Here is a 23,948-nt window from a genome sequence, read left to right as displayed (position 1 = left end):
ACTAAGTAGTAGAGTACAGACTTTTTCCCCCATAAAAACAACAGCCTCCAAACTATTTTGGTTTCCTCCCCACCTCTAATTTGTATTTTCATTAAACCTCAGGAATGTATGATCCTGCTTAGTAATGTTCTATCAAGTAACTCATGTACTAGCTCTTTTCTTTCCTCTTTACCTATACTGATACTTTGAGAGTTAAATAAATGGAAATCAAGAGAGTTGAAATAAAATTTTATATAAAAAAAGTAAAATAATTGTAGAAAAGAGCCTATAGGCTTCTGAGGAGATAGGCATTTACTTTGTCTACTTCTCAAACCTTAACAAAGATATTACAGAAAGGTAGGGTTTTTGCACTAATGTTTATAATAATTTATAATAATGTTTATATTTAATATAAATACTTACCCACATGTGTCATCTGTTTCTTTGAAATAGGATTCCTAATTTCTTCACACAGTTCTACATTTTTGTCCAACTCTCCCCCTAACTTCGCATCAGCAGTTGGTGATATATTTCTATTTTTATCTTTAGGTTGTTCCATATTAAGTTCTTCTTCAACTGCGTTGCTGTTAATTTTTCTTTTTCGCTTTTGTTGTATAGTCCTTTTAATCTCGGATGATGCTTCTGTACTCTGAGGATACATGGTATCATTTACAGGCTTACAATTATTCTCCAGTTTATCTGTTGAGGCACAAGATCTACCCAGTTTCCCCTCTTTGGAGACATGAGATTTCTCTACTGGATGAGTCTCATTGGAATGTGTGTTACTTGTCAATATCTCAGAAGTTGTACTGTGATGTTTTTCTACTGATTCTCTTCCTTGCAGGCGAACAGGAGATACTGGGCATTGTTTTGAAGGTTTTACCTTTCTTGGTATCTTAATCCAAGACTGATGAGCAAAACTTGTCTTTGACTCATCAATTATAAATTCATCCTCTAGCAACTTCACACCATTTGGAGAAGAAGAATGAAGTGGAGCGGTTGTTACATGCCTAGTAACAGAACTAGAAGTATATTACAATAAATAAAAAATGTTAACAAAAATAAAAGCAGCAGCAAAAGGTTTTTTTCTATGCATAGTAAAGAAATTAAATTATCTACATGGAAAATTAAAATAACCTGAATGTATTTTAAAGAGCAGTTTTAATGTCTTCTTAATTTTTCCTTACTCCTAAAATAAAAATCTGTCTTTCTTGAAATTTTTATAGCACAGAGTCATCTCTTCCAAACACTAATCTCTCACTCTCTCTCATTGCAGAGGGGTCAAAATCTCTCCACTGGGGTTCCGAGTCTGTAAATACACATGAGCTTTTTCATCTTTCTCCCTTTGAGCTGTTGGTGGATTTTAATTGACCTTTAGGTTAGCAGCATAACTCCCAATGGTCTATACCACTAGCACTCCTTATGTAATTCTAATGGGACCACAAAATCTTGAACTCAGAAGGAAATCTATTGCTTGGTGAGTGTGATTAACTCCAACTTATAAAAAATTTATAGAACCAAAATATATATATATATATATATCAGACTAGAACTGCCCCACAAGGTTTCCTAGGTGACTCAATGGTTGTGGTTCAAGGCCACCAGCTGCAGCCTGAGAGAAGGATGGGCAATCTCCTCCCATCCAATTACTGCCTTACTGCCTCTGAAAACCCACTGCAGGGTTAGCTATGGGCCAGTTCTGACTCTGGTACACAACAACAGGAGACCTAGGGAGACATGGGGTATCTTAATCAAACACATGTTATGTGGCAAGAGTTGGAACCGACTCATAGCTGATACTCCAGGAGATTTTCAGAAGCTGTAAACAGCTCAGGAGGAGACTGTCTATCTTTCTCCCAATGAACAGACAGACAGTGGATTTGAACTGTGTGTCTTATGTTGACAGCATAGCTGCTTACCACTACTAAATTATAATTTTTTTTATATTCCCTGGGTACTATAAAAGGCTACGCACATAGGTAAGCTGGAATAGAAAGAGCTGGCAATCTCCTGCTAAAAGGTCACAGGCATGAAAACTCATAGGGCACAGCAGTGCTGCACTGTGACACATGGATCACCACTGAGTCAAAACTGAATCAACAGCAATTAGTTGTGTTTTGTCAATCTTAAAACATAGGAGCACAAAAAAAGAAAAAATACTAAGTGAAAGTTATATATAAATGTGTATCACTAAATTATTAAAAACACAAAAATAAAAACCACTATCACTGAGTCTATTTCAATTCATAGTGATCCCTAAAGACAGAGTAGAAGTGCCTGCACCACAGGGTTCCAAGGTTGTATTCTTTACACAGTATATTCTTGGCCTGCTGCCATACTTTTCTCTCAGAGCAGCTGGTGGGTTTGACCTTTCAGTTGACACCTAAGTACTTTTACCAAGGTATCATTAGGGCTTCTTCATAATAAAAAAATTCCTTTGAAGTAGCATATTTTACACATATTTTCATAGATGTTTTAACATAGCAATCATGGTACAGAACTTAATAGTGTATCTAAAAAGATAGCAACAAGAACAAAACAAATCTAGTACCACAGAAGATGGGGGAGGGAAGGGGGGTGTGGGTGTAATTCTTACTACTAAGCATACAATGACACAGAACCTGTTATACTGAAGTCACATGTTTTTCCACTCTAACCCTCTCCCCTCCCTAACCTTCTTTCCCTAGAAAATAGAAAACTTAACTCATGAATATTATCATTATTTTACAAACCTAAAACAATAAAATAGTTAAGGATTCCCCTACTACTCCTCACTGCCATCAAATCATTAATACTGAATGGGCAAAATCTTCAATGATCCAACAAACACTAAAAGAAGATGGAAGGAATACACAAAGCCACTACTGTACCAAAGGAAGTGGTTGACATTGAAAAATTTCAGGAAGTTCCATAAGACTAAGAGATAACAGTAACAAAGGATGAAGTTCAAGCTGTTCTGAAGACCCTGGCAAAAAATAACAGTGCAGGAATAGAAGAGATACTGTATGACATTTTTCAACTAACAGATGCAACCTTAGATGTGCTACCAGTCTGCGCAAGGAAATTTGGATAGCTGACTAACTAGAAGAGATCCATATTTGTTCTCATTACCTAAAAAAAGTGATCTAGTGATATGAAATTTATAGAGCAATGTCATAAATATCATATACAAGCAAAATACTGCTGAAGATCATCCAAAAACTACTGAAACAGTCACTTGACCAGGAACTGCCAGAAATTCAAACTGGATTTAGGAGAGGTCATAGCACAATGGATACGAATGCAGATGTCAGATGGATTCTGGCTGAAAGCAGAAAATATCAGAAGAATGTCTGTGTTTTATTGACTATACAAAGGACTGTGTGGGTCACGACAAATGAGAAGAATGTAAAACCCAGAACACTTAACTGTGCTCATATGAAATCTATACCTAGTCCAAGAAGCTGTTATTGGAATGGAACAAAGGAAACACAGTATGGTTTAAAATCAGGAAGGCTGTACATCAGCAATATATCCTTTCTCCATAACTAATCTATATGCTAAGCAAAGAACTCAGAAAGCCAGACTCTAGGAAGAAGAATGTGCCATTAGGATCAGAGAAAGACTCATAAACAGCATGTGCTATAAAGATGACACAACCTTGCTTGCTAAAAGCAAAGGTGACCTGAAGTGCTTGCTGCATAAGATCCTTCAAAATGGATTACATCTTATCAAGACAAAGGTCCTTACCACTGGGCCAGTGGGCTACATCATGATAGATGGAAAAAGGATTGAAATTATTAATGATTATGTCTTGCTTAGATCCACAATCAGCACCCTTCGTACCAACAGTCAGAAGACAAGGAGACATATTGCTTTGGTCAAGTCTGCTGGCAGATATCTCTCCAAAATAGTGAAGAATAATGATGTCAGTTTGAAGACTAAGGTACACCTGACTCAAGCTGTGATCTTTTTAATTACTTGCTAAGATCTGGACAATGAATACGGATGATAAAAGGAAGGACTGATGCATTTTGAGCTGTGGTGTTGGAGAAAAGTACTGAATATCCCATGGACTGCCATAAGAACAAACGGGTATGTCTTGGAAAGGATGCAGTCGGAGAGCTCCTTGAAGGCAAGGATGACAAAGCTTCATCTCTCATACTTTGGATATGTTCCTGGGAGAAGCTATTCCTTGGAAAAGAAAATCATGCTTAGAAGAGTAGAGGGTCAAAAAAGAGAGGAAGACTCTCATCGAGTTGGATTGACATAGTGACTGCAGCAATGCGCTCAAGTGTATTTATTGGATAGTGAGGATGGCTCAGTATATGAAGGTATTCAGTTATTCATAGGATTACTATGAGTCATACTCAACTCTACAGCACCTAACATCTAGTCAAAAGATTGGTAGCTTAAATTAAGTTAAATGCACCTGGCAAGACAGGCCAAAAGATGTTTCTGAAATGTTACAGTCTTGATAATCCTATATAGCAGTTCTTCTCTTAAACATGGATTCACCATGAGTTGGAACTGAATGGGCAGCAAGTGACAAAAATAAGACAGATAATTACAAGTATAATTCTGTGGTTTAATAAACTAGCATCAATATTAATCATTAAATATTCATACAAGAATGTACATAAGTACATTCAAAGTGATTCATATATGTAGTACAAACAAAGGTAAAAAAGTAAAGCTATATATAGACTGTCAAAAGATTAGTCTTGGAAGAAGTATAGTCAAAGTGCTCCTTAGAGACACAGATTCTTTTTTTTAAAAAAAAATTTTTACTTTATTATCTTGTGTGTGTGTACTGTCAAATTGGATCTGATTAGTACAGGAGGAGACTGCCCCTCCTTCTTCAGCAGAGCATCTGGTAGATTTGAACCGTGAACCTCTTGGCTCCACAGTCAACACTCTTAGTAACAGCAGCCAAGAAATCAAGAGACAAATTGCATTGGGAAAGTCACCTGTGAGGGACCTCTCAAGAGTACTGAAGTGCAACGACCTCAAGCTGGAGACTAAGGTGTGTCTGACCCAGGCTATAGTCTTTGCAATTACATGCTATGTGTCAGAGAGTTGGACAGTGAATAGGGTTGATAGAAATAGAATTGATGCATCTGAGCTTTGATGCTGGAGAAGAGGGTTGAATATACCATGGACTGCTAAGAGAACAAACAGGTTTGTTCTGGAGAAGGTGAAGCCGGAATGCTCCTTGGAGTCAAGGATTCTGAAGCTTCGTCTGACATACTTTGGGCATATTGCAAGGAGGGACTGGTCCTTGGAGAGGGACATCACGTTTGGCAGAGAGGAGGGGCGGCGAAGGAGAGGAAAACCTTCGATGAGGTGGATCGATTCTGTGACTGGAGTGGTAGGAATGAGTGCGTTTGAGATGGCTAGGTTGGCACAGAATAGAATGGCGTTTAGAGCTGTTGTACATAGGGTCACTATGAGTCGCAAGGGATTCGGTGGCCCCTAACAACAACAACCACCTCTGGGATTGTGGTGCAGGTTCTTGCCACTAGGCCACCAGCACTCCCTGAGACAAAGATTCTTAAGGCTTCATCCCACATACTTTGGCTATGTTACCAGGAATGGCCAGTCCTTGGAAAAGGACACTATGCTTGGAAAAGTAGATGATTTAGAAGTAGGGAGCACAATGACAACCACAATGGGAGTTAAGCACAGCAGCATTTGTTAGGATGGCACAGGATAAGGGTCTGGTTTTGAACTGTTGCACCCATGAGTCATTATAAGTCAGAGGCAACAGCTCCTAACAAGAGCACACTGGTGTTACACAAGATAGTTTCAAATTACTTGGGAAAACTTTCTAGAGAAAGGAATGAGTCAAAGGATGATAATATGATGATCTAATTTTCAATTTCCCTGATTTTTAATGTAACATCCTTGAGCAAATTATATATTGAAGCAAGAAATTAAAAATTAAGAATTTCCCTATAACCAGGAGAGGATAAAATAGATGAATGGGACCTTCTAAAAATAAAATCCCTATACACATCCAAAACCTTCTCCAACAGGGTAAAAAAGGAAAGCCACAGACAGGGAAAGAATATTTGGTAATGACATGTCTGATACAGGACTCATATCTAGAATTTATAGAATACTCGAGCACCACAACAAGATAAAGGTAAAAAACCCATTTGCAAAATGGGCACAGGATATGAACAGACACTTCACCAAAGACATTCTGATGGTGAATAAACACATGAAGAAATGTTCAAAATCTCTAGCTCTAAGAGAGAAGCAAATCAAAACAACTATGAGATATCATTTTATACCAATAAAAAGAGCAAAATTTAACAGAACAACAAACAACAAATTCTGGCAAGGTTGCAGAGAAACGGGAACCCTTATCACTGTTAGCGGGAGTGTAAAATGGTGCAACCACTATGGAAGGCAGTATGGCGTTTTCTCAAAAAGTTGGAAAAAGAAATACCATTTGACCCAGCAATTCCACTACTGGGAATATACCCTAAAGAAATCAGAACTGCCACCAAAGCAGATATATGCACACCCATGTTTACTGCTGTGTTGTTCACAATAGGAAAGAGCTGGAAACAGCCCAAGTGCCCATCAACAAATGAATGCCTAGAGAAGTTGTGGTATATTCACACAATGGAATATTATGCAGCACTGAAAAACAATGAACTCATGAAATATTATACAAAATGGGTGACCATGGAAGACATTAAGATGAGTGAAATATCTGTCCCAAAAAAGATAAATACTGTATAATGTAACTGTTATAACACAGGACTGATATGGTGGTTAGGGAGAATCTAAAAAAATGAGGGGAGAAATAATGTACACAGCACTGAAACAGACAAGGGAGAAAACTGTATTAAAAAGGAACATATGATTAGATATTATTGGCATGACAAGAGTCCAGAATAACAGTTACATAGTAAAGTGGTCCAGGGCTGGGGGGGACTATATAACAATGAAAGAACTTTTTCCCCAAAGGAAAAAGCAAACTGGGGACGAGGGGGACAGGGAGGAAAATGTGTAACAATGAATGAATGGAAATTTTTTTTTAAAAAAAGAATATGTTCAAACCGGTTTTAAAAAAATTAAGACATTCATATAAGAAGCAAGTCTAGAACAGTTTTCATTTTCACATCTAATTTTTTCATTAAGATATAAAAAATTATGAAATGAAATTTATTTATTTCTGTAGTGATAGGTTCTATAATGTGCAAAATATGTCAATAAGCACACCTCTTCTAACAGGTAAAATGTTTTAAGTTTATATAGTTAGGAAATGTCTCAACGAAAACAAAGAACAAAGTTCATATATCCAGTTGCTATCAAGTCAACTTTGATGCATGGCAAACTTTATCTGTATCTGTGTAGAATTGTGCTCCATAAATGTCTTAATGTTTATTTTCCAGAGGTAAACAAGCAAAGAAATCAACATAAACTAATTTAAATACAGAAATACTCTTCTTCACTTTTTAAAAAGCCAAAATATTATAAATAGATCTCTTTGCTTTACTGTGTATTATTAGTATTATCCACTGGTTCTCTAAAGAAAAGCTAAGATTTCAAAATCAAGCCTTCCCAAACTTTTCCAAGTTGTGCCAAGAAGTCTAGAGGACAAATACTTGACAAACTGATTAGAAGAGATCCATATCTATTCCCATTCCAAAAAAAGGTGGCCCGACAGAGTATGGAAATTACCTTACAATATCACTAGTATCACACACTAGCAAAATCCTTCTGAAGCTTATCCAGAAATGACTGAAACAGTACATTGTCAGAGAACTACCAGAAATACAAACTGGGTTTAAAAGAGGTAGTGGCACTAGAAACATTATTGCCAATGTCTGATGGATCTTGGCAGAAAGCAGAGTACCAGAGGAATGTCCATATGTGTTTTGTTGACTATGCAAAGGCATTTGACTGTGTGAATCACAACAAATTGTGGCTAACCTTGAGAACCTATGCTTGTAACAGGAAGCAGGCCTCAGAACAGAGCAGGGAAACCCTGAATGGTTCAAAATCAGTAAAAAAAGTTCCTCAGGGATGCATCCTGTCTACATACTTTTTCAATCTATATGAAGAACAGATCATTCGGGAAGCAGAGATTTATTAGGAGGGGTGTGGCATCAGGATTAGAGGAATATTCATCAACAACCTGCATTATGCAGATGATACAAACTTGTTTGCTGAAACTAAAGAAGACCTGAAGCGCTTGCTGCAGAAAAGTCAAGGACTGTAGTCTTCAATATGGATTGAAGCTCAACATCAAGACAAAGATTCTCATCACTGGGCTAACTGGCAGCACCATAAAAGATGGAGAAGAGATTGATGTAGTTAACAATTACAGCTTGCTCAGCTCCACATACAATCAACACTGTTAACCACCAGCAGTCAGGAAATCAAGACAAATTGCATTGGGAAAATTTGCTATCAGGGACCACTCCAAAGTACTGAAAAGCAACAATGTCAATCTGGAGACTAAGGTGTGCCCAATCCAGGCCATGGTCTTCACAATTACTTGATGTGCATCAAAGAGATAGACAATGACTAAGGACAACAGAAGAAGAATCGATGCCTTCGAATTGTGATGCTGGAGATGAGTCTTGAACATACCACTGACTGCCAAGAAAATAAATAGGTCTGTCTTGGAGAGGGTAAAACCAAGTTTCTCCTTGAAGGTTAGGATTTTGACGCTCTGTCTCACATACTTTGGGCATGTGGCCAGGAAAGATCATCTGTGGAGAAGAATATCATGCTTGGAAGTGTGGAGGTACAGGGCAGGAGAGGAAGTCCCCGGATGAGATAGATTGATACAGTAACTGGGGCAATGGGGGTGTCAGAATTAGTGAGACTGACTCAGGACCGGACAAGGTTCAGAGCTGCTGTGCATAGGATTGCTATGGGTCACAGACAACTCAAAGGCACATAACAATAACAACAACAAACTTTTCCAAACTCCAGGCAACCAGAACTCTCCAAAACTGTTCCTCTCTTGTATTTCTATGGAAAAATCCACGAGTTGACAAATTTGAAGCTTAGTAGCACCCCTTAACCTTAGTGGTCACTAATTCTAAGTAATGTTAATGTACAGTCATGGCTAAGAATCAATGCAGGAATACTGTAGATTGTTGGAAAATCTTTACAGGAAAAATATGATTTTTTCCATAAAGTTCTTCAGCTTTGAAAATCCTGTGGGGTAGCTCTCTTATAGGATTGCTATGAATTGGAATCAGCTCAGTTGCTATGGGGTCCCACTTAGCTCATTTTGGCAAAATCATAAGATTCAGAGTTTTAAAAAAAGAATTAAAACCTGTACGTGTGAAATACAGGCACCCTGATATAATTTTTCTAATTGCTGCCTTCATTGTTATGTGTCACAGAAACAAACTCAAACTCATTTTATTTCAATCTAGTTTTTTAATTTAATTTAGATTTTTTAATTTAAAAAAGGTCATCTAATCATGATAATTTCATGAGTGTCAGAATAGAATTGTGTTTTATCATGAGTTTATAATGGCAAGAGCTTTAGATTACCAGGCCTTTCTTCCAAGGTACCTCTAGATGAACTCCAATTTTTAGCCTAACTTTTAGTTAGCAACTGAGTGCATTAACTAGTGGCATCATGCAGGGATCTCCTAGTACCTAGTAAATGAAAGGTTATCTTTTCAGATGACTCACCGACAAGAAACTGCATACTCCTTACTAATCAGGCAAAAGTTCACCACAAGTAAGCTGTCTTATTTGTGGTCCAGTAAAACAATTTTAAAAACTTAAGTCAGATATACTGGTGTGATAAATCCCCAGACACTGTTTAGAGAATTAGAAAAGACTAAGATCTCAAAGAAGAGTTTCTTAACAACTTACCTAGACTCATTTTGTCTTTGTACAGTCTCTATAAACAATGTTGAAAAACTCTTTTTAGCTTGTGGTTGAAATTCAATTTCTGAATTTTTAGTTCTTTTCTGAAATGTTCCTGATGGTTTCCTTCCTGATGGTTCTACTGACACATTATCTTCTTTTTCCACTTTCTTCAAAATGACTTTATCTTCAAAGTTTAGCCTATATGTTAAAAGATTAAAAGGAAATTAAGCTGACTTATAACTGCTCTGAGACAATGTTTGCTGGATGACTAAGGAAACCAGAGACTTCTTGTGTTTTTGCTATAGCACTAAACCTGGACTTTCCTAGTTGAGTAAATGTGCCTTGTTAATCTGGCTTGAGACTGCTAGAATAAACCTGGCCTTGCATTGGGTGATATTCTTTTCCTCCCCCACTCTCCAATTTATTTCCCTAATAAATCCCCAACTGTGAATAAAGCCTGTGAGTCAACAATGGAAGGGGGGAAAAAGGAAATTAAGCTAATGGTTTCACAAAGTTTTTTGACTTTTGAATCTTGCTAAATTTCCTAACTTCCCAATATAGAGACAATTTCTTTAATTTTTCAATTTGTAAACCTTACACAATATACTTAACACAAAAAAATGCTCAGAAAAAAACCGCTTTATGTTTTTGCCTACAGAAAGAAATAAAATAGAAAAGAACACTTAAATTAGATCTTAACACTAAAAAAAGGAATGGTGCAACTTAAAGCTCTGGTGTCCAACATTTAATGTGAATTTGAAATATCTACAGAATATTACTAAAATGCAGATTCTGAGTCAGTAGATCTAAGGTTAGGTTTGAGATTCTACAAAACTATCAAGTCTCTAACAGTGCCACTGCTCTTAATCGACAGTTGCAGACATTGTTTTGAACAGTAATGTTTTTTAATATCCTTAATGGATCCAGGAATCATAACTAGAATCTAAACTGAAATCATTCAGCAAAGTTTCCAGTAATAAAAGATCTGTTTTGGTAAATTCAAAGAGAAAATCACAAGATATAATTCTGGGTTCATCCTCAATAACACTTGCTGTGCTACCCAGAAACTGACCTAAATCATACTTACATACACAATCACAAATAATATACAGGAAGCACAAATTAATTCTTTGAAAGCTATTACAAGCTTATTATAAGAAAATACATTTTTCAACAGTCTACAAAAAATTTTACCTCCAAACTTCTCTTAAGTACTTTCTATGGCCTTAATAAATACGAACTGAATATATACTGAATGTATACTACAGTCCTCTCACAGCAGTTTAAAATTCCTTAATCCTTACTATAAAAAGACATTGAAAATCTTACTTATCCACTCTTTAACATAAAAGAGAAATATTATTTTAAAAGTTTACCTTTTCTTTATTTTATAAGAAATCTTTGTATTAGGAGATTGCATGTTTACTGAATTTTCAAAAGTGTAAGTCTCTCCTTTTTGGGAAACAGATGGAACAACATTTTTTGATAAAGATGTATTTGCCTCCAAATCGACAGCTGAAGAGCGAACAGAGAGGTAAAATTCTTCATCAGCTTTGTTGTGTTGGACATTTAGTTTTTTATTTGACACCTTTTTCAAGTCAGACGTATTTTCAGAATCCACATCAGTTGCTACAACTTCCTGAAAAACTTTATCAGTCTGAACTGGAAAAAAATTACATAAAGATAATTATCAACGTGTTTTGAGAGTTTACAAACATACTGGTTTTTCATTTATACATATTTTGTTTTACAGCATTAATTATCATTTATATAATTAATTACAATGTCAGATAAATCCTTACTTTATATTCCTTCACCCAACAAAACTATTTTTTAATTTTTTTTAATTTTTACTTCCCTCCTTTCTCATCCCTGGTAACCTTCCAAGAGAGACTCTATCTGGGTATAAACTTTTCCTTAGCTTTTTATAATAGTGGCCATGTACTGTAACAGTCTTCCTGTGACTGACTTATGTCACTCAGCCTAATTTCCTCTAGATTCAAATGTGCTCTTAAAAAAATTAGTAATAATTTAATCAGAAGTTTACATTAACTTATGTACAATCCATTAAAACTGGAACCAAAGATCTTTAATTAAAATATAGAAATACTTCAGAAAAACGTAAATTAATAAAATGGGCATATATTTGGTCAATTCGGTCTAATGTTTTAAAATAAAACTGATAACTCTTTCCTTAGGCCAAGAATAGGTACAATAGGGTACTACATGAGTACCCTTACATACATACAGATATTTATAATATTTGAATTTTGGTGGTGGTGAAGAATATTGACTACCACATGGATTGTCAAAAGTACAAGCAAATTTTTTCCAAAGGAAGTAAAACCAGCATGCTCATTAGAGGCAAAGATGGTAAAATTTACCACTTAACTCTGGGCATATTTTCAGGAGGAATCAGTCTTTGGAGAGAGATATACTGGTAAAAGTAGATGGTCAGAGCAAGAGAGGAAGACCTTCAAAGAGATGGATTGACACAACTGACTATCACAACGGGATTGAGCAAAACAGAGATCATGAGAATGACACAAGACAAGGCAAAGTTCAGATAAGCTGTTCAGAGTCACTATGAGTCATAAACTTGATGGCACTTAATAATATTTAAATACATACACACCTATGTGTGTGTACTCCCTTAAGCCTAAGTAGTAGATACACTGATCCATACTTTTTTAAAAAGCAAAGATTAAAATTTAAATAAAACCAAAAATGGTATTCTGGTTCTAAAACCAGATTATAGAGTTTACTCTTCCCTTCTAATTGCAAATGTGTGTCCTGAAAACCATTCACAATTATAACAGGACTTTAGAAACCAAAAGAACTCTAGAATCTGGATAGGAACCTCAAATTTATAGCATTACAAGAGGGTTAAGTAGGGTTTTCTTTCCTTCTCCCATAAAATCTGCCATGAGATGCCTTACCTTCTTTTGAAGGCAACCAGAGAAGTCTGCAACTAGAACCATCATCAACTATCAATAAGAGCAGAAGAAACCAAAACAGACATCCATCACTGCTGCCCCCCATAAACATTCAAACACACACACACACACACACACACACCCCTAGTGTTCAACAACAGCTCTTTAACACAGACTAGCTGAAATTCCAGTCCACCCACAATGGCAGAACAACGAATTCTGAGCCATTTCAGCACTTACTTCACAAGTTCTATGGACTGGCTGAAACAGAGGAGTAAAGCACTAGATTAACCTACTCTCTGGAACAACCTGATTCCCACTCAATTCACAACCAAGGATGGCAGGCAGTCCAAGCCACTAGCAGCAGTGAATTTTTTTACTTCCTCAGTTCCAATATCATATGCCAAAGTGTTATTCTGATCCACTGGCAATAATGACAACCTAGGCCATCCCAGCCTATATTTCACAACCAAAGCAAAAATAATCAATGTGACAGACATCAGGGGCAGAGTCAGTAGTAGGCCTGTATCAATCTTGTCAGTCAGTTCATAGCACATGGAGATGTAGGCACAGGAGCTTTTGACCCCAATTCTTGATATTACGTAGGTCAAGGAATATGCTTTCCAATCATCCCAGCAGGCACCAACAAGAACAAAGAAAGAACCCTAAAGCCTCAGAAAATAAAGCAGACCAAAATACCATTGCAAGCACATTGAAAATCAAACTGTCATTAAATCCACTAAGCTAGAAAAGCCACCTCACATTATGCATATGACAAAACCTTGCTTGCTGAAGGTGAGGAGAACTTCAATATGGATTACACCCCAACAACAAGAATATAAAAAATCCTCACTCTGATGGACTGTTAATTAACATCATGATAGAGGAATAAATTGTAAATAATTTCTTCTTACTGGGATCCACAATAAACATCCCCGGCACCAGAATCCAAGAAATAAAAAAACGTGTCGCCATGGAAGCCTGCTATCAGTGAGGTCTCCAAATTACTAGAGCAATAATGTCTGTTCAAACACTAAAATGCACCTGATCCTAGCCATGGTCTTTCCAATCACTAGCTAGGCATCTGAAAGCTGGACAATGAACATACAAGGATGACAGAGGAATAATCGATGCCTTTTGAGTTGTGGTGTTAGAGAAGAGGACCGAATATCTCATGTACTGTAAAAATAATACACACATCTTAGAAAAAATGTGGTCAGATTGCTCCTTGGATGCAAGCATGGTGAAGCTTATTTTATATACTCTGGACATGTTATAATAAGGAGCTATATTCTTTAGAAAGGGACATTACACTTAGAGGAGTGGAGGGTCAGCAAAAGAACCTCAACAAAACGAACTGTCCCAATGATGGCAGCAAAGGCTTGAGTGTTTTGATGGAGATGATGAGGATAGCACAGGAAAGGACAAGTTTGAGAACTGTAGGTCATTGTCCCTATGATTGTACCCTACTCAAAGCACATAAGAACAACAAACTAAGAATAAGACATTAAATAAAAACTCGGAAACTACTTGAAATTTTGTCACCAACCATAACAACCAAAATGTACAGGATACAATTTAAATCACTCTGCTTATTGTCGGGTATATGTGCACTCCAGTCACCTGAAACTCACCCTATGCACAATATATTCAACTTACCCTATACACAATAGCTCTGAACTCTGCCGTATCTTGACCCAGTTTCATTTTTTCCAGTACACCTACCCCTCCATTACCCCAGTTACTGAGTCAATCTATCTCATCCAAGGTTCTCCTCTCTTGGGCTGTTCCTCCATCCTTCCAAGCGTGATGTCCTTCTCCAAGGACTGGTTCCACCTAGCAACATGCCCAAAGTATGTAAGACTGTGGAGCTTCAAAATCCTTGTGTTCGAGGAGCAGCTTGGTTTCACCTTCTCCAGGACACACCTGTTTGTTCTCTTACCAGTCCATGGTATGTTCAATACTACAGTAAGGAAAATGGGGTCTCATTTGTATTTAAAAAGACCATTTTTGGATCCATCTTGAAATACAATGTTGTATTTAAGTGACAGGATAATATCCATACACATACAAGTAGGACCTATTAATTTCACTAAAATTCAAATTTATGTACCAAAAGTCAGAGGCAAAGAGGTAGAAATAGATGACTTCTACCAACTGTTGCAGTTGGAAATCTATCGAACACACAACCAAGATGCATTAATAATGAGTGACTCCAATACAAAAGTTGAGAAGAGGGAAGGAGTATCAGTAGTTGGGAAACATGGACTTGGTGATAGAAATGAGGCTGGAGACAGAATGATAAAATTCTATGCAAACAATGACTGATTCATTACAAATACATTTATAAGAAATGCAAGCAGTGATTATACACATAAACTTCACTTGAGGGCCTACACAGGAATCAGATTGATTATATCTGTGGGAAAAATTGTTGGAGAAGCTCAATATCAGCTGTGAAAACTAGGCAAGGTGCTGACTGTAGATGGAACAGACTATGAACTATTCATATGCAAGTTCAAACTGAAGCTTAAGAAAATCAAATCACTCTGCAAATCAACAAGCAAATCATAATCACAACAGAAAAAATATAATCAACAGTTAACAATATGAACCCATTATAGTCTATGTCTACTCACGTTGTTGAGAGTCTTCCTCTCTTTCTGACCTTTCCCAGCACAGTATCTTTTTCCAAAGACTGGCCCTTTTGGAGGACACATCTGAAGTTTAACATCCTTGTCTCTAATGAGTATCCTGATTGCACTTCCTCCAGGACAGATCTGTTTGTTCTTTTGGGCATCCTTGTAGGCATTTGACTATGTGGATCATAACAAGTTATGACCAACAGTGAGAAGAATGGGAATCCCAGAACACTTAATAGTGCTTATGGAAAACCTATACCTAGACTAAGAGGCTGTTGTGTGGACAAAGGAAGGGAACACTAAATGGTTTAAAATTAAAGAGACTGCATCAGAGTTGTATTCTCTTTCCCTATCTATTCAATCTGTATGCTGAACAAATTATTCAAGAAGCTGGACTCGATGAATGTGGAATCAAGATCAGAGGAAGACTCATCAATAACCTGGATTATGCACATAACATAATCTTGCTTACTGAAAATAAGGACTTGAAGTACCTGTTGCAGAAGAAAACAGCCTTCCATATGGATTGCATCTCAATGTCAAGAAAACAAAAATTCTTACCACTAGATCTAAAAACAATATTATGATTATTGATGCTATTATGTACTGTCAAGTTGCCTGCAAGGCATAGCGACCATAAGTATAGCAGCTCTGAAGACTTCACTGTCCTGATCTAGTGTCACTGATTCTGACACTGCAACCTCCATTGCCCCAGTTACTCTATCAATCATGGAAACTGACAACTTCATCTTACTCTGATCTACAATCAACACCCTTGGTAACAGCAGTTAGGAAATCAAAAGACATTATTGATTGCAATCAGGGACCTCTCCTAATTATACTGAGAAGTAACACTGTCAGTTTGAGGACTAAGGTTCATCTGATTAAGACCATATTGTTTCCAATCACTTGCTATGCACAGAGCTGAACAGAAGATTTGATACCTTTGAACTGTGGTACTGGAGAAAAGTACTGAACATCCTATAGACTGCCAAAAGAACAAACAAATATTTATCTTGGAAAAAGGAAACCAGAATGTTCCTTGGCGATAAAGATGAAAAAGCTTTGTCTCACATACTTCAGGCATGTTGCTAGAAGGAGCTATTCCTTGGAAAGGGACAGGATACTTGAAAAGGTAGAAGGTTGGCGAAGGAGAGGAAGATCCTCAACCGGGAGGACTGACACAGTGATTGCCACAATGGTCTCTAGTGTGTTAGGAAGGCATAAGATTGGACAGGGTTCAAATCTGTTGTTCATAGGGTCACTATATGTCATACTCAACTCAGTGGCACCTAGTAACAACAATAAAAAGATATTTAGTATTCTTCCAACATTACAATTCAAAGGTATCAATTCTTCTTCAGTCATCCTTAGTCACTGTCTAACTTTCAGAAGTATATAAACAGTTGAAAATACTACTGCTGGCAAAAGGCACCCATTAGTCTGTAAGAGCTCTTTAGCAATTTAAAGAGGTCCTTGACAATAAATTTCATCAATAGTAGTGTTGTTCCTGTGCCAATCGCACTGTTTCTGACACTCCCATTCCAATTATCCCAGTCACTGAATCAATCCACCTCATAGAGGGCCTCAGAATCCTTGCCTCCAAGGAGCCACACAGTTTAACCCTTTCCAGGATGAATCTGTTTGTATTCCTAGCAGTCCATGGTATTCTCAATACTCTTCTCCAGCACCACAGCTCAAAGGCATCAATTCTCCTTCTATCCTTCTTGGTCAATGTCCAACTTCTGATGCATAACAAGTGATTGCAAAGACCATGGCCTGTATCAGGCACACCTTAGTCTCCAGAGAGACACCATTGCTCTTCAGTACTTTGGAGAGGTCCCTAACAGCAGACTTTCTCATGGCAATGTGCTTTTTAATTTCCTGGCTGCTGGTGCCAAGAGTGTTGACTGTGGAGCCAAGCAAACTAAAGCTGTGTACAATCTCAATCTCTTCACCATCCATCCTGATGCTGCCAATTGGTCCAGTGGTGAGAATCTTTGTCTTGACATTGAGCCTCAATCCATACTGGAGGCTGCAGTCCTTGACCCTCTGCAGCAGATGCTTCAGGTCCTCTTCAGTTTCATCAATAGTAGTACACTTTTTTAATTTCTTGACTGCTATCACCACGGCTGTTATGGTGTAAAGAGCTTATTGTTCAAAATGGCTTCTCTATCCCTTAACTTATTCGGCCATGTGTATGGGGGAGTACATAAATAGGGTGTGTTAGCCTATCTATAAGGGAAATGGCTAGTTTCCCCGATCCACAGGAGATTGGGGAGTCTTGCCATTTAGTTGAGAAGATCCAGCAGCAGAATAGGAGGATCTTCCCAATCAGCAAAAGAAGCAGCAAGAGAATGTAGTGTGTCCTTCGGAGCCAGAGATTCTTGCGCCAGACACACTAGGGCCTATGGGACAGGAGCCATAGTAGCCACAGTGGAGAACCAAAGATTCAACATGAGATGGGACCTTGTGGCTATTACATGATGGAACAGGAGCTAAGAGACTTTGCTTGAATTTGTTGGACAACTAGAGGTGGGGGTAAGGAAAGTAAAAATTTTAACTGAGAGCTTTGTAACACTGACCTAAAATCATGAGGCTCAAGGCTCTTAAGCTGTCCTGAATGTACTGTCACTACTAACCTTTTGACTTCCCCAATATGGTTCTGTTTGGTCTGTGTGCTACTGTATTGGATTTTAGGCCAAGTAAAACAGTAATATTGATGCTGGGATGAGTAAAAAGATGTGTGGGAGTGTGGAGGACATTCTGATCTCATAGGAATTCACTCTGTGTTGTTAATGTTGTTGTGCAGTGCATAAAGGCCACATATGGCCACACCACACGGTTCTTGCTTTTTTTACAGTGTTGACTGTAGAACCAAGTAAAATGAAACCCTTGACAACTTCCATCTTTTTTCTATCTATAATGATGCTGATCCAATGGTGAAGGTGTTTGATTTTTTTTTTAATATATGCATATTGACATGTAATCCACTCTAAAGGATGTAGTCTTATAGTTTCTCTAACAACTGCTTAGAAGTCTCTCCATTTTCACCAAGTAAGGTTGTGTCATTTGCATAACACAGGTTGTTGTTGATGTTTCCTCCAATCCTAGTGTCACATTTTAGTGGTTTTTGTCTCTTTATTCTGAATTAGCCTTGCTAGAAGTTTATCAAACTTTAATAAATTCATACCAAAAAAGTATTATTCAGTGACATTAAAAAAAAAAAACCAAAACAACCCAAACTATTTCCAGCCTATGAAGACACAGAGATTCTTGTTGCTAAGTTCAAAAAGCTAGTCTAAAAACACTACATACCGTCTTACTGCCACTACTTGAAATTCTGGAAAAAGTAAAACTAGGCTGTGACTAGGTGCTATCAAATCAAAAACAACTCATAATGATGCTATGAAAAACAATTCTGAAACTTGTTCTATCCTATACCAGCCTCTTCATCTCTGATAATCACAATCACTGATACAGTCAGTCACTGTGTCAATCCATTCTGTTGAGGGTTTTCCTCTTTCACTGAACCACCACCTTTCAAATCATGACGTCCTTTTCCAAGGACTTGACTAACAATTTGTCTTAACTATATGAGAGAACGTTTTACCTCTTTGCATCTAGGGAACATTCTAGTTGTACTTTCTCCAACACATATTTGTTTGTTCCTTCAGAAGTCCATGGCATATTCAACTCTTCTTTAAAACCATAACTCAAAGGCATCAATTCTTGGATAATACTTATTCATTCTCCAACTTTCAGATTCATAGCAAGTTACTGCAAAGACCATGACTTGAATTAGGAGTATTTTAGTCTTTAAACTGACATCACTGCTGTTTAGCATTTGGAGAGGTCCTTGACTTCAGGTTTTCCCAATGCAATACATCTTTTGATTTCTAAGACTATAAAAACAGTATGAATATCAGAAGCTGCCAAGAGTTTAGATTGAACACTAAATAGTCAAAACATAGATAAACATTTTTTATGGTGATATAAGTATTTTCAAGGGGTTTTGGATATGTTGTTGTGTTCCATCAAATCAGAACCGACCCATAGCTGACTCTGCAGCAGGTTTTCAGAGGGAAAAAATTACACAGGAAGAGACTACCCACCCTTCTCCTTTGGAACAGCTGGTGGATCTGAAACATGTGCCTTTGGGATTGCAGCACAGCTTCTTACCAGTATGCCACAAGAGCTCCTTCCTGATGACAGTATGTCTATAACATACTGGACCGTTAACTGAAAGCTTGACAGTTAAAGTGTTAGTCACTCTAGAACGAAGGGTGGTCTCTAATAAAAACTTATAGCCTTTTGCAGTGTTAGCTTAAAACTTGGCTTTTTTAGCCATCATCTTAGCCCCCTGTGGTCTCCAATTACCTTAACTGTGGACACACAGTCTCTCAAATCATTTAAGAGCACACTCTCCAAACTGGGATACGTGTCAGCAAAACCAACACAGGAGCAGCAGTACGACTGTTTAAGCATCCAGTGGCCGGGGCTAGTATGAATTAAGAATCCACTGAGTGGCACTTATTGTTAGACACTGTGACACTCAAAGCAATCCTAGGTAAAACAGAACTAAACCCTGCACAATTCCACACTACCCTTATAACTACCACTATGTGAGCACACAGTTTAAAGTAATCTCAATGAAACTGTTGTTTTTGGATACATAACACTGTATTATTTAACAAAAGTTCACAGCACTTAATAATAATATCCATTTGGGTAATATTAAACCTCACACAAACACATAATCCCATAAAGGCATTTTTACTATTTATTTAAAAGGGTAAAGCAGCTTTCTTTTTGGTTTAGTGGTAAGGAATTGTGCTGTGTGGAGTTTATTATTCAAAATGGCTTTCCTAGCCACTGAACTTGACTTCACCATAGGAATACGTGAATAGAACATGTTAGCCTATCCACAAAGAGACTGGCTAATCTTGCCATTAAATTGAGTGATCCAGCAGAAGAAGAAGAATCATCTTCCCCTGCCAGCAAAGAAGCAGCAGCAAGAGAATGCAAACTGTCCTTTAGAAGCAGAGCAATAGCTATTGTAACCACAGTAGAGAATCAAAGACCTGACATGAGACAAAACAGAACTTGGGACTACTGCTCTCTATGCACAGAATCAGAGCTAAGCTAAGGGCCTTTGCCCAGTTTGGAGGTGGTGCAGGAGAGCCAATACTGGCAGGATTGCGAACTTTGTTACATAAACCTAAGCAGTGAGGCTCAAGGCTGAGATGCCTACAAGCACATTTTGGAAGCTGTCTGGACTGCATTTGGCTATTGTTGTTATTGTTGTTGTTATGTGCCATCGGTTGCCTGAAACTCATAGTGACCCTATGAACAATAGTTCTGAACCCTCCTCTATTCTGAAGAAGTCTTACAATCTCCGACATACCTAAACTCATTATCCTAGTCACTGTGTCAATCCATCTCAGCCAAGGTCTCTCCCTCTTGTGTTGTCCTTCTACCCTTCCAAACATGATGTCCTTCTCCAAGGACTTGTCCCTCTTGGCAACATATCTAAAGTATGTGAAATAGAGCTTCAAAATCCTTGCTTCTAAGGAGAAACTTGGTTTTATCCTCTTCAGGACAAACCTGTTTGTGCTCTTAGCAGTCCATGAAATGTCCCATACTTTTCTCTAGCACCAGAACTCAAAGGCATTGATCCTTCTTCTTTCATCCTTAGTCACTGTACAGCTCTCTGGTGCATAGCAAGTAATTGCGAAGATCAGGAGTATCTTAGTCTCCAGATTTATATTGTTGCTCTTTAGCACTCTGGAGAGATCCTTGACAGTAGATTTTCACAATGCAAATAGTCTTTGGATTTCCTTACTATGAGTGATGAGCCTTTTGAATTATCTAATATGGTTCTGTGCCATCTGTGAGCTATCACAGATTCTGGACTCACCTTTGCAATTATTTGCTATGTATCAGAGAGCTGCAGAACAACTAAGGATGACAGAAGAATTTATACCTTTGAGTTGTGATGCTAGTCAAGAGTGCTGAACACACCAGGGACCACCAGGAGAACAAACTGGTCAGTTTTGGAGAAGGTGAAACCAAGTTTCTTCTTGGAGGTAAGGATTTTGAAGCTCTGTCTCCCATACTCTGAGCACACCAGTCCTTGGATAGGGACATCCCAATAAGATGGATTCACTCAGTAAATGGAGCAATAACATAACAACAACAACAACAACAAAGCACTAAGATTGGTGTTGAGATGAACAGAAAGAGGTACTAGAGTGTGGGAGACATGTTTTGACCTCATGGGAACAGGTTTTATGCTACTGATGCTGTTGACAGGGAGCGTTTCCCTTTGTGAAACTGGTAAAGATATGGTCAAATGTCTGTTGTTGTTGCTGTTGCTGTTAAGATATGGCCATATCTGTTGTTTGTTGTTGCTGTGCTGTCAGTTGCCCATGACTCATAGTGACCCTATGTAAAATAGCTCTGAATCCTGCCCTAACCTGAGCCAGTCTCACAGACCAATACACCTAATCTTATCGCTCTAGTTACCAAGTCAATCCATCTCATCTGGATGTTCCTCTTCTGCTCTGTCCCCCCACCCATCCCCACACAGTCCTTGCTCTTTTTCCATCTTCTTACTTGGATCCATATCAACACCCTTCAGATCAGCAGTTATACAGCAATGGGAAAGTCAGCTGTCAAAGACCTCTCCTAAATTGTCAAGAAGAGTGATATCAGTTTTAAGAGTAAGGTATGCCTTATTCAAACCATGGCCTTTTCAATTTCCTGATATGCATCTGAAAGTTAGACAATAAATCAGAATGACAGAATAATCAATACTAATAAATTGTGGTGCTACAGAAAAGTACTGAATTATCTCAAGACAGAAGATAACAGCACACTTGTGTTCATTGTGGATGTCAAGATCAACAAACACCAAATCAAACAAGCTGTAAAAAAACTCTATGACACTGATGTGGCTAATGTCAAGACTTTGATTATGCCTGATGGGAGAGAAAGTCTATGTATGACTTGCTCTTGACTATGACGCATTGGATGTTGTCAACAAAATTAGGATCATTTAAATTTAGTCCAGCTGGCTAATTCTAAATACAATTTTTTTTTTACAAAAAAAAAAACCAAATAAATATTTCTTGGTGAAAGTGCAAGCAGAGTGATCCACAAAGGCCAGGATGGTGAAACTCTGCCTCATATGCTTTGGACATATTGTTAGGAGTAGAAACTTTCTATTCCTTGCAAAAAGACACCATAATTGGAAAGGTAGAGGGTCCACAAAAGAGAAGAAGACTCTCAACAAGGTACAGAAACAATGGGCTGATGTTTATCAGAAATTATAAGGATGGCATAGTTCACAGTTTACAGGGTAAAGTTCAGGACTTTTCTTCACAGGGTCGCTCTAGGTTGTAGTTGACTCAACAGCTCCTAACAACAGTGAGCATATTAAGGTGCCAGGATGGCACAGTCAGTTACATTTTGTGCTGCTAATCAAAAAGTTGATGGGCAAAATACACCACTTTGCAAGAAAAAGATGGGCAGTATCGCATTGTTGAGTTGGAACTGACTTAACAGCAATGGGATTTTGAATAATAGTTGTAAAGGTCTCAAAGGCACGTGACTGTGTGGATGATAACAAAGTACAGCTAACACAAAGAAAATAAGGAATCTGAGAGTACTTAATGGTGCTTGTGCAAAATCTCCACCTAGACCAAGACACTGTTATCCAAACAGAGCAAGGGAACATTGTTGTTATGTGCTGTCAAGGTCAAGTCACAACCCTACTCCTGCACTATCTTGTGTCAACTTTATTTTCTCTGACATACCTACCCTCAATATCCCAGTCATTTTAACAATCCATCTTACTGATGGTCTCTCTCTCTTTCTCCATCTCTTTACCCTTCCAAGCATGATGTCCCTCTCCAAGGACCAGTCCCTCCTTGTAACATGCCCATAGTATATTAGACAAAGCCTCAGAATCCTTGCCTCTGAGGAGCAGGCAGAATTCACCCTATCTAGGACAAAACTGTTTGTTCTAACATTGCATGGTTTAAAATTAAGAAAGGTTTGTATTAGGCTTGTATCCTTTCTCCATATTTACTCAATTTGTATGCTGAACAAACCATTCAAGAACTTGGACTATATGACAAAGAATATGGCATCAGGATTGGAAAAATACACATCAACATGCTTTATGTAGATAAATTAAATCTCAACATCAAGAAGACAATCATCACACCACTGGGCCAAAAAGGGTAAGGATTCTCCATCTCAATCAAAGGGTAAGGATTCTCCATCTCAGTGATGGATGGAGAAAAAAATTGAGACTATCAACAATTTCATCTTGGAAGGATTCACAATCAATAACCCTCGACTCAATGGAACCTATTAACAACAATAGGCAAATAACCATCCATGAGTGTACTACTAACCTGATCTTATTACATCTTCTTCTGACACAGCAAACTGCATACAGCAATCTTCATCTTCTGAAGATACTTGAAATGAATCTAGATGTGATTTCTGACATTAGCATAAGAAAAATACAATATTA

The 23,948-nt window shown here is 37.7% G+C and overlaps 1 protein-coding gene across 1 annotated transcript in view; it reads right to left on the bottom strand.

The window, feature by feature from the left end:
- Window positions 1-23,948, bottom strand: part of CENPC (centromere protein C) — a 144,835-nt gene that overhangs the window by 76,314 nt on the left and 44,573 nt on the right. Inside the window, exons 4-7 of the mRNA XM_006902727.1 lie at window positions 23,827-23,917; window positions 11,199-11,484; window positions 9,826-10,020; window positions 407-1,001 (exon numbers count right to left, since the gene is read on the bottom strand). Coding sequence (XP_006902789.1) covers window positions 407-1,001; window positions 9,826-10,020; window positions 11,199-11,484; window positions 23,827-23,917 — 1,167 coding nt within the window. The remainder of the gene's footprint in view (window positions 1-406; window positions 1,002-9,825; window positions 10,021-11,198; window positions 11,485-23,826; window positions 23,918-23,948) is intronic.

The sequence above is a fragment of the Elephantulus edwardii genome, unplaced genomic scaffold (genome assembly GCF_000299155.1).
Source record: "Elephantulus edwardii isolate Elephantulus edwardi_28Jun2011 unplaced genomic scaffold, EleEdw1.0 scaffold00442, whole genome shotgun sequence".
Lineage (NCBI taxonomy): Eukaryota > Metazoa > Chordata > Mammalia > Macroscelidea > Macroscelididae > Elephantulus > Elephantulus edwardii.
This window is presented reverse-complemented; position numbering and strand designations above follow the sequence as displayed.